The 12,121-nt window shown below is 45.9% G+C and overlaps 1 protein-coding gene across 2 annotated transcripts in view; it reads right to left on the bottom strand.

Annotated features, from left to right (window-relative positions):
* Positions 1-12,121, bottom strand: part of si:ch211-266k8.4 (TBC1 domain family member 10B) — a 155,144-nt gene that overhangs the window by 120,250 nt on the left and 22,773 nt on the right. For both annotated transcript variants that reach the window (XR_010976401.1, XM_068046951.1), the window contains exons 7-8: positions 10,473-10,542; positions 8,794-8,908 (exon numbers count right to left, since the gene is read on the bottom strand). Coding sequence is in view for 1 of the 2 variants with exons in the window: in XM_068046951.1 (XP_067903052.1) it covers positions 8,794-8,908; positions 10,473-10,542 (185 nt within the window). In the remaining variant the exon portion in view is untranslated. The remainder of the gene's footprint in view (positions 1-8,793; positions 8,909-10,472; positions 10,543-12,121) is intronic.

Below are 12,121 nucleotides of genomic sequence, written 5' to 3'. Positions count from 1 at the left end.
ACTAATGTTGATAAATATTTGAACACCAAAGAAATCAATGGATATGGTGATCGGGCAGGAAAATGGAGTTGATCTTATTGAATGAGGGAAGCAGAAGGCCAACTCCTGGTCCTGTTAGTTACGTTCTTATGGAATAATAGAGAACTCAAGTTCAAATCCCACTATGGGAGTTTGAGAATTTCAGTTCAATCTCTTTTAAACAAAAGCCCTGGAAATAAAAAGCTGGGGTCAGTAAAAGCATCCATGAAGCTGTCGGGTTGTCATAAAAACCCAACTAGTTCATTTACGTCCTTCAGAGAAGGCAACTTGGCATCCTTACCTCGTCTGGGCCTATATGTGACTCCAGCCAACACCAACGTGGTTGTGTTTTAACTGTGTTAATATATTTCCTACATTACGACAGGGACTACACTTTTTTTTTAAAAGCTCTTCATTGACTGTAAAGCAATTTGGGACATCCTGAGATCACGAAAGGAGTTTTATAAATGCAAATTCTTGATTTAACTGCCCTCTGCAGTAACCTAGAAAGCTGTTCAGTTGTATCCAATCATTAGTTCAAACAGAAGGTGACTCATCGCCACCTTCTCAGGACAACTAGGGATCAGCAATAAGCGTCCGACAGTGAATAATATCTTGAAAAAAGAAAAAATTTAATTCAGAGAGAATGTGGGTGGCGGAGAATGTGATTTTAAAATCACTAGCAGTCAAATTTAGAAGGTGCCTGAGGATTCCCTGAGCGGTTTTCAGGCATGTAAATGGGTGGGGGGGAAAAGAGGGTGGGCGGCTGCTCCGATAGGGAAATTCCAGCATGCTCCCAGAGCCAGTTCAGGTCGGCTGCTGATCTCAGATTGATAGCACAAGTGGAGCGTTGCTGAGGGCCGGAAACCACTTCACAGTCACAATGAAGGCACAGTCTGAACACACCCTATCCTTACCACTGATCTGGCTCTGTAGACTAAATGCCCCTCAGCAAAACTCTTCCTCTTTTGTTATCAATGTCTTAATCGTGTAAGGAGTTTTAGAAAATTCAGGTTTTAAACATGCATACATCTTGGAGCTAGGCCAGAGCTGGCACGCAAGTCAAAAATGTCACGCCTTGATGAGGAATGGCACCTGAAGGTAGAAACACAGAAAAGGGTTCGATGCACTTGGCCCAAAATAGAATCGCGACTGGTAACCGTTGCCTTTGAAGGGCTTTTCACCTTACATAGCAAATCTAAAATAATTAGTGAATAGATCTGATTTTCAACACTGTCCGCATGTGACACTGAGTTCCACGCAGGGCATTGTGCCAACTTGTGCTTGGCTGTGTTGCTTTAAATGCCTATGGGGTAGAGATTACAGTCGGAGGTGTTATTATGAACCTGTAGAGCATCTATGCCAAGCTGAATCATAAAGAAGGCATTAACCCAACTGCCGATTAATATTCCTCATTGACCCCCACCGCACTACCCCCCCCCACCCAAAAAAAAGACACAAAGACTTAAATTTCTATAGTAAGTTCACAATCTCAAATAGAGGGATACGGTCCCCGGAAGTGCAGAAGGTTTGTAGTTTAGATAGGCATCAAGATCGGCGCAGGCTTGGAGGGCCGAATGGCCTGTTCCTGTGCTGTACTGTTCTTTGTTCATCTCAAAGCACTTTACAGCTAATGAAGTAATTCTTAAAGTGCAGCCACTGGTGTAATGTAGGAAATACAGTGTGGCTTTCGTGCAGAGAGATCGACCATTGACATGCTGTTCTCCCTTCGTCAGATACAGGAGAAATGCCGCGAACAACAGATGCCCCTCTACATTGCTTTCATTGATCTCACCAAAGCCTTTGACCTCGTCAGCAGACATGGTCTCTTCAGACTACTAGAAAAGATTGGATGTCCACCAAAGCTACTAAGTATCATCACCTCATTCCATGACAGTATGAAAGGCACAATTCAGCATAGCGGTGCCTCATCAGAGCCCTTTCCTATCCTGAGTGGCGTGAAACAGGGCTGTGTTCTCGCACCTACACTGTTTGGGATTTTCTTCTCCCTGCTGCTCTCATGCGTTCAAGTCTTCAGAAGAAGGAATTTTCCTCCACACAAGATCAGGTGGCAGATCTAAGAGCGAAGACCAAAGTACAGAAAGTCCTCATCAGGGAACTCCTCTTTGCTGACGATGCTGCTTTAACATCTCACACTGAAGAGTGCCTGCAGAGTCTCATCGACAGGTTTGCGGCTGCCTGCAACGAAATTGGCCTAACCATCAGCCTCAAGAAAACGAACATCATGGGACAGGACGTCAGAAATGCTCCATCCATCAATATCGGCGACCACGCTCTGGAAGTGGTTCAAGGGTTCACCTACCTAGGCTCAACTATCACCAGTAACCTGTCTCTAGATGCAGAAATCAACAAGTGCATGGGAAAGGCTTCCACTGCTATGTCCAGACTGGCCAAGAGAGTGTGGGAAAATGGCGCAATGACACGGAACACAAAAGTCCGAGTGTACCAAGCCTGAGTCCTCAGTACCTTGCTCTATGGCAGCGAGGCCTGGACAACGTATGTCAGCCAAGAGCGACGTCTCAATTCATTCCATCTTCGCTGCCTCCGGAGAATACTTGGCATCAGGAGGCAGGACCGTATCTCCAACACAGAAGTCCTCGAGGAGGCCAACATCCCCAGCTTATACAAACTACTGAGTCAGCGGCGCTTGAGATGGCTTGGCCATGTGAGCCGCATGGAAAATGGCAGGATCCCCAAAGACACATTGTACAGCGAGCTCGCCACTGGTATCAGACCCACCGGCCGTCCATGTCTCCGCTTTAAAGACGTCTGCAAACGCGACATGAAGTCCTGTGACATTGATCACAAGTCGTGGGAGTCAGTTGCCAGCGATCACCAGAACCGGCGGGCAGCCATAAAGGCGGGGCTAAAGTGTGGTGAGTCGAAGAGACTTAGCAGTTGGCAGGAAAAAAGACAGAAGCGCAAGGGGAGAGCCAACTATGTAACAGCCCCGACAAACAAATTTTTCTGCAGCACCTGTGGAAGAGTCTGTCACTCTAGAATTGGCCTTTATAGCCACTCCAGGCGCTGCTCCACACACCACTGACCACCTCCAGGCGCTTACCCATGGTCTCTCGAGATAAGGAGGCCAAAGAAGAAGACAGCGGCCAATTTATACACAGCAAGCTCCAATGTGAAAAAGCACTAAAGAATTCCACTTCTTGTTGACTCAGGTACTTTTACAAAAGCTTATAAATCAAAATCTGCCTCGTTGCTGAGGACAATCAATGCATAGCCAGCTACAACCTCAACTCATAAATCTAGGTCACTGTGACTGCTCCCCGAGCTGGCATGAAAGAAAATGGAAAGAACGTGCCTTTCTACAGCACCTTTCATGACCTCAGAACATCCCAAAGCACTTTAAAACCAAGCAAGTACTTTCTGAAGTATAGTCACTCTTGTAGAAAACACAGCAATCAAGTTGTGCACAGCAAGCTCCCACAAACAGCAATGTGATAATGACCAGATCATCTGTTCTAATGTTGGTTGGGGGATAAATATTGTCCCTGATACTGGGTATAACTCCTCTGCTCTTCTTCAAAATAGTGCCATGGAATTTTTTACCTTGTCTGAGAGGACAGACGGGGCCTTGGTTTAATGTCTGATCCAAAAGACGGCACCTCTGACAATACAGCACCCCCTCAATACTGGCGCTGGAGTGCATTCAGTGACTTTAAATCAAAGATGCTCCTCTTGCTATTCTGGACAGTGACTATAATAGGTGCAGTGTTAATTGCGTTTAATTGTATGCAGGTGGCGCACATTAACTGGAGATTCACTTCAGTCCCCATAAACAGACACAGACTAAAACTGTGTTTATTGGGTTAGGCAGTCTATGTTTGTAATGCGTAACTCCGTAAATGAAAATAAAAGTGTGTAAAGATTCACTCCAGTTCAGTCCTTCACCAACTGGCTTTCTGGATTAGAACAAGCAGGCAGTAGGAAGCAGGACAGATGTCTTAGTAAACGAGCAGTGGTGGTTGCAGAGAGTACTAGGAGAGATACCAGGGGAAACTGTGGAGATTTTCCACAGTGTTAGACTATCCTCCAATATCCCTGTGGCAGCAAACTACTGCATCTGTACAGTGGGACCGAACAGGAGAATGAGCCCAGGATTCAGTCCCAGCAATGATGAAGGAACGACGATATAGTTCCAAATCAGGATGGTGAGAGACTTGGTGGGGAACTTGCAGGTGGTGGTGGTGTTCCTATTCGCCTGCTGTCCTTGTCCTCTGAGGTGGTACAGGTCAGGGATTTTGGAGGATAGGTTAACTCTCCAAGATTATGTTTGTTTTAATCTATGTGTAAGGGTTAACTCATTCATTCCGAATGCTCTCAGTCACCGCAGAATAATCAATCAGCCATCTTCCTGGAATGACGGCCCAGGAAATAGTGCAAAATGCTACCTTTAGTAAATTAGATTTGGTGAAGTTACTTGCTTCTTTACCCCACCCCCCTCCCCCTCCCCCTCCCCCACCCCCACCCCAAACACTACTCCAATAAAGGGAAGGCAGGACAGAGGGAACTTGCAGGTGGTGTTCCCATGCGCCTACTTCCTTTACCCTTCTGGGATGGGGGGGTGGGGGGGGGGGGGGGTAGAAATGTCGCAGATTTGGGAGGTGCTACCAAAGGAGGTGTTGGTGAGTTGCTGCAGCGCGCCCTGGAAACAGGATAGTCTGACAGGAGCACTCCAGTAGCACCTGGCGTCTTGGTTCAGAATGAGCCCTGGCGTGGAGCCTGTGAGCATCAGCCCTCCCCTACAGTCTGCCAAAGAAAGTGGCAAAGTTCCCACTGAACATACAAGCGAGGGAAGCAGAGCGACACATATTGCAGGAAGGAAATGATCGAACTTGCATTTATAAATTGCCTTTCACATCCTCAGGACATCCCAAAGCACTTTACAACCAACTTTGAATTATAGTCACTGTTGCTATGCAGGCAAGTGCGGCCGCCAATTCTAGCACATCAAGTTCCCCTATACAGCAAATGAACAAATGATTCAGATGATCTGTCTCTGATGGTGTTGGTTCAGGGGTGAAATATTACCAGGAGAATTCCAGCCTTTCATGCAATAGTGTCACCTAGGAGAGCAGATGGGGCCTTGATTTTTCACCTCATCCAAAAGACGGCACTTCTGGCAAGTTCAGCATTCCTCGGTACCACATCAGGAGTGTCGGTGGATACATCAAAGGCTACGGGCCCTGACAACAGTCCGGCAATAGTACTGAAGACTTGTGCTCCAGAACTAGCTGCGACCCTAGCCAAGCTGTTCCAGTACAGCTACAACACTGGCATCTACCCGGCAATGTGGAAAATTGCCCAGCTATGTCCTGTCCACAAAAAGCAGGAAAAATCCAATCCGGCCAATTACTGCCTGGAACCTGAAATCCTGGAACTCCCTTCCTAACAGCACTGTGGGTGCACCTACACCACAGGGACTGCAGTCTACTCTCAATCAGCAAAGTGATGGAAAGTGTCACTGCCATCAAGCAGCACTTACTCAGCAATAACCTGCCCAGTGACGCTCAGTTTGGGTTCTGCCAGGGCCACTCAGCTTCAGACCTCATTACAGCCTTCGTCAAAATATGGACAAAAGAGCTGGATTCCAGAGGTGCGGTGAGAGTGACTGTCCTTGACATCAAGGCAGCATTTGACCAAGTGTTGCATCAAGGAGCCCTAGCAAAATTGAAGTCAATGGGAATCAGGGGGAAAACTTTCCACTGGTTGGAGCCATACCTAGCACAAAGGAAGATGGTTGTGGTTGTTGGAGGCCAATCATCTCAGTCCCAGGACATCACTGCAAAGGTTCCTCAGGGTAGTGTCCTAGGCCCAACATCTTCAGCTGCTTCATCAGTGAACCTCTGTCCAATTAAGGTCAAAGGTGGGGATGTTCACTGATGACTGCACAATATTCAGTACCATTCTCATCTCCTCAGGTACTAAAGCAGTCTGTTCCTGTGTTGCAGCAAGACGCAGAGAAAATTCAGGTTTGGGCTGATAAGTTGGAAGTAACATTCACGCCCTGCAAGTGCCAGGCAATGAACATCTCCAACAAGTGAGAAACCAACCATTGCCCCTTGACATTGTAGTGTCAGCTGTAACTCAGTTGGTAGGACTTTCACCACCGAGTCACAAGGTTGGAGGTTCAAGTCACAATCCAGAACTTGAGCACAAAAAAAAAAAATCTAGGCCGACACTATAGTACAGTACTGAGGGAATGCAGCACTGTCGGAAGTGCCATCTTTTGGATGAGACATTAAAACTGAGGTCTGTCTGCTCTCTCAGGTGGACAGAAAAGAGCTCATGGCATTAATTTCAAAGAAGAGCAGGGGAGTTCTCCCCCCTGCCCAGACCATTATTTATCCCTCAATCAACATCACAAAAAACAGATTATCTGGTCATTATCACATTGTTGTTTGTGGGAGCTTGCTGTGCACAAATTAGCTGCCATGTTTCCTACAATACAACAGTGACTACACTTCAAAAGTACTTCATTGGCTGCAAAGCACTTTGGGATCCAGTGTTTGAGAAAAGCGCTAGATAAATGCAAGTCTTTTTTTATCATCGCTGAATCCCCCACCATCAACATTCTGGGGGGTCACCATTGACCAGAAATTTAACTGAACCAGCCACATAAATACTGTGGCTACAAGAGTAGCTCAGAGGCTGGGAATTCTGCAGCGAGTAACACACCTACTGACTCTCCAAAGCCTGTCCACCATCTACAAGACATAAGTCAGGAGTGTGATGGAATACTCTCCACTTGCCTGGATGGGTGCAGCTCCAACACTACTCAAGAAGCTCAACACCATCCAGGACGAAGCAGCCCGCTTGATCAGCACCCCATCCAGCATCTTCAACATTCACTCTCTCCACCACTGACGCAAAGTGGCAGCAGTGTGTACCATATACAAGATGCACAGCAGTAACTCACCAAGGCTCCTTAGACAGCATCTTCCAAACCCAAAATCTCTACAACCTAGAAGGACAAGGGAAGCAGATGCATGGGAACACCACCACTTACAAGTTCCCCTCCAATTCACACACCATCCTGACTTGGAGTTATATCACCATTCCTTCACTGTCAGGGGGTGCACTGGAGGGGGTGCAGAGGCGATTCACCAGGATGTTGCCTGGGATGGAACATTTAAGCTATGAAGAGAGGTTTTATTTTATTTTATTTAGAGATACAGCACTGAAGCAGGCCCTTTGGCCCACCGGGTCTGTGCCGAGCAAGAACCACCCATTTATACTAACCCTACAGTAATCCCATATTCCCTACCACCTACCTACACTAGGGGCAATTTACAATGGCCAATTTACCTATCACCTGCAAGTATTTGGCGGTGGGAGGAAACCGGAGCACCCGATGAAAACCCATGCAGTCACAGGGAGAACTTGCAAACTCCGCACAGGCAGTACCCAGAATTGAACCCGGGTTCCTGGAGCTGTGAGGCTGCGGTGCTAACCACTGCAACGCCCTGTGTTGGATAGGCTTGGGATGTTTTCGCTGGAGCAGTGAAGACTGAGGGGTGACCTGATCGAGGTGTACAAGATTATGAGAGGCATGGACAGGGTGGATAGGGAGCAGCTGTTCCCCTTAGTTGAAGGGTCAGTTACGAGGGGACACAAGTTTAAAGTGAGGGGCAGGAGGTTTAAGGGGAATTTGAGGAAGAATTTCTTTACCCAGAGGGTGGTGATGGTCTGGAATGCCCTGCCTGGGAGGGTGGTAGAGGCAGGTTGCCTCACATGCTTTAAAAAGTACCTGGATGAGCACTTGGCACGTCATAACATTCAAGGCTATGAGCCAAGTGCTGGCAAATGGGATTAGGTAGACAGGTCAGGTGTCTTTAATGCATTGGTGCAGACTCGATGGGCCGAAGGGCATTTTCTGCACTGTATTATTCTGTGATTCTGTCACTGACTCAAAATCCTGGAACTCCCTTCCTCACAGCACTGTGGGTGTACCTACACCCCAAGGACTGCAGTGGTTCAAGAAGGCAGCTCACCACCACCTTCTCAAGGGCAATTAGGGATGGGAAATAAATGCTGGCCTTGCCAGCGATGCCCACATCTCATGAATGAATCTAAAAGACCGTGCACAATCTGTCTTAGGTCCTGAACCAGAAATCTCCAGCTCCAGAGGTGAAAGTGAATCCCATGAAAGGACTGGGAAAAGGACAACTCAGCCCAAATAAGTAAATTTGTCAAACCTGGTTAACCCTGCTTCATTAACATGTCCAAGTCATGGAGAAAGTGCAGCTGACCTTGGGGACATTACTCTTCATTTATAAGGAGAAATGCTTCCAGTAGCTGAAAGGTCGATAACCAGGGGTCACAGAATTAAAGTGATTGACAAAAGAACCAGAGGCGATATGAAGAAACACAAAGAGTAGAGGAAGCAGAATCAATAGTAACTTCCAGGAAAAAAAAAATTGGATAAATACTTGTGGGGAAAAACTGTACAGGACAATGGGAAAAGAGCAGGGGGAGTGGGATTAGATGGACCGCACTTTCAAAGAGGCTGCACGGGCAGGATGGGCTCAATGGCCTCATTCTGTGCTGGAAGATTCTATGGTTCTGTAGAAAAATCATCACAGCGCAGCTTATAACACCAGCATCATACTACTGAGGTTGCATTCTTTCAATGTTTTTTTATAGAACCATGCAAGGTTGGCCATCGTATTTACTGGTCGGTATAAATAATTTAACTCCAAAGATTATCTAATATTTGCCCTGTGACTATGCTCTTACCATCTAGAACGATTAGATCCCAGATGGCCAACACTGAGTCCCAGCAGGGGAAGGATGTAAAAAGGGTTAGGAACCAAGTGGTGATGAACAGCAATGGTGCCACTTGCAAATTCTCCTGCCAGGATTTACAACAGAATGCATCAATTAGCACTGTTCACACAAACAAGATAGAAAGGAGAGTTCAAGCATTAGCACAGGATTTATAAACTTCTTATAAAAACACAATTCCAAACTCAGCACGGCACAATTAATTACAACTCAAAGTTCTTGCATAGAGCGTTCAGCACAGAAACAGGCCATTCGGCCCAACTGGTTCATGCCGGAGTTTCAATGCATCTATGTTATTCGCCTCAACTACTCCCTGTGGTAGCGACTTCCACATTCCAACCACTCTCTGGGTAAAGAAGTTTCTCTTGAATTCATTGTTAAATTTATCAGTGACAATCTTACATTTATGATCCCTAGATCTAGAATCCCCCAGTGAAAACATCTTCTCAACGTCTACTCTTTCATAATTTTAAAGGCGTCTATTAGGTCACCCCTCAATTTTCTCATTTCTGCAGAGAGTCCTAGCCTGTTCAATCTTTATAATTTGAAACATTGGTTCAAATAACCCACTGTATATTACAGTATATTAATTCAGTAATGGGCAGAGTGATGGCAGATGCAAATTAATGGGGATAAGCATGAGATCAGGGAGTCAGTGACCAGAGTGTGGTTGGAATGTGGAACTGGCTACCACATGGCCCAGTAAACTCAGGAAGTAATAAAGGGGAAGAATACGGAGGCTGGAGATTGGGGGGACTGCAGGGGATGGTACAAGATGATATGGCGAAGGAAGACTGGGCAGCAGCAGCAGCAGAGAGCGAGAATGTGGTGAGGTCGGAGGGGGAAACCAATATGTGGGAGTGAGCAGACAAGGAGGCACAGTAGCAACAGCACAGACGCCAAGAAGCAAAATCACGGATGAGAATGGGCAGCACAGTGGCGCAGTGGTTAGCACCGCAGCCTCACAGCTCCAGCGACCCAGGTTCAGATCTGGGTACTGCTTGTGCGGAGTTTGCAAGTTCTCCCTGTATCTACGTGGGTTTCTGCCAGGTGCTCTGGTTTCCTCCCACAGCCAAAGACTTGCAGGTTGGTAGGTAAATTGGCCATTGTAAATTGCCCCTAGTGTAGGTAGGTGGTAGGAGAATGGTGGGGATGTGGTAGAGAATATGGGGTTAATGTAGGATTAGTATAAATGGGTGGTTGTTGGTCGGCACAGACTCGGTGGGCCGAAGGGCTTGTTTCAGTGCTGTATCTCTAAATAAAAATAAAATATATAAAAAATAAAATAAATAAAAATAAGAATGAACAGGAGGTCTTATTTGGATAAAAGAGACGGAATTGCAGCAGCTTTGGTACTCAAACTGGCCTCTCGCTAGTTTCACAGAGATGACCGGTAAAGAAAGGTAGTCATTTAATCCCAGAGTAAACTGCAGCCTTTCTACACATTCACAATCACGACAGATGCTTGGTAAAACACACCTGCGCGACCCCAAACTAAGGAAACGCAACATTTGCATAACAAGATGTGTCTGTGCCCGAGAAAACTTAGCTCACAAGGCAGCGAATTAGTAACTAAATCTGAGAGAAAGTGGGATGGGATAAAAGCTACAGGTCTATTAATAAGCACTTACCATGTGTTGCCAGAGGCAGGGCAATCGATGTTTCAGCAGCTGTTGAAAGATTTTGGCGTGCCTTTGGATTCTGCAAAGCAAACAGTTATATTTCAGTGTGCATAAGCAATGTGGCAAGATTTAAAACAGCTTGAATTTATACAGCGCTTTTAACATTTAAAACCTACCAGGAGTGTGATCAAAAAAAATTTTTATACCGAATCATCCAGGGAAACATTGGGTCAGGTGACCCTAAAGCTTGATCAAAGAGGTAGGGTTTAAGGAGGGTCTTACAGGAGGAGAGGGGCAGAGAGGCTGAGAGGTTTAGGGAGGGAATTCCAGAGTTTAGGGCACAGGCAGCTGAAAGCACAGCCACCAATGGTGGAGCAATTAAAATCTGTGAAGCCCACGCGGCTAGAATTTGTGTCTGAAGGTAGGTGCCCCACATCAACATCAAACCAAAGCCTCTTGGACAGGGAGAATGATCCCTTTGGATTGTCAGTGCACATCCAGGAGGGCTAAAGGAAGTCAACTGGCCCCTCAACTGGCTAGAAGCAAGAGAAAAGGGAGAAAAACACTAAAAAAAAAGAGAAAGAGTACCTTGATTCATTTAGAATCAAACAAGAAATTCATATTTATTATAGGACTTAGAGGACTTCAAATAGCGAATTTGCTTTAAAGTGTTGTTTTGTGAGCAAACAGTACAGCTAAATTGCACACAGCAAGGTCACCCAAACAGCAATGAAATGAATGGCCAGATCATCTGCTTTTCATAGTGTTCGTTGAGGGAAGAATGTTGGCCAGGAGTCAGTTTTGGCTTAGTTGTCCACGCTCTTGCCTCTGAGTCAATAGGTGATGGGTTCAGGTCCTACTCCAGAGACTAGACCGCGTAATCCAGGCCAACATTCCCAGTGCAGCACTGTCAGAAGTGCGATCTTTGAAATAAGGTGTCAAACATCTGGTTGGTGGGGTGGATATGAAAGACAAGCAGGGGAATCTCCTGGTATCTCGGCCACTATTTATTCCTCAGTCAACGCCTGAAAAAAATAGATTGCCAAGGGGTCTTGCTGTGTAAATTGGCTGCTATGTTTACATATAAACAACTGACTACACTTCAAAAAGTAATTCACTGGCTGCAAAGCACTTTGGGACATCCTGACGAAGCTATATAAAAAGAAAAAGGACTTGCATTTATATAGTGCCTTTAACAACCTCAAAGTCCCAAAGCATATTACAGTCACTTTTGAAGTACAGCCACTGTTGTAATGTAGGAAACATGGCAGCCAATTTGCACACGGCAAAATCCCACAAACAGCAATGAGATCAAATGACTAGATTATCTGCTTTCTAATGCTATTGGTCTAACTCTTTCTGATGTCCTGGCCAACATCTATACCTCAATCCAACAACTTCTATTTATAGAGCACCATTAACATAATAAAATGACCCAAGGCACTTCACAGGAGCATTATAAAACAAAATTGGACAGCGCGACTGTAAGGAGATATTAGGACAGATAGCCAAAAGTTTGGTCAAAGAGGTAGGTTTCAAGGAGCATTTTAAAAGGAAGAAAGTGAGGTAGAGAGGCCGAGAGATTTAGGGAGGGTATTCCAGAGCGTAGGGCCCAGGCAGTTGAAGGAACAGCAATTAACGGTGAAGCAATTAAAATG

The sequence above is a fragment of the Heterodontus francisci genome, chromosome 14 (assembly GCF_036365525.1).
Source record: "Heterodontus francisci isolate sHetFra1 chromosome 14, sHetFra1.hap1, whole genome shotgun sequence".
NCBI classification, from domain to species: Eukaryota; Metazoa; Chordata; class Chondrichthyes; order Heterodontiformes; family Heterodontidae; genus Heterodontus; species Heterodontus francisci.
This window is presented reverse-complemented; position numbering and strand designations above follow the sequence as displayed.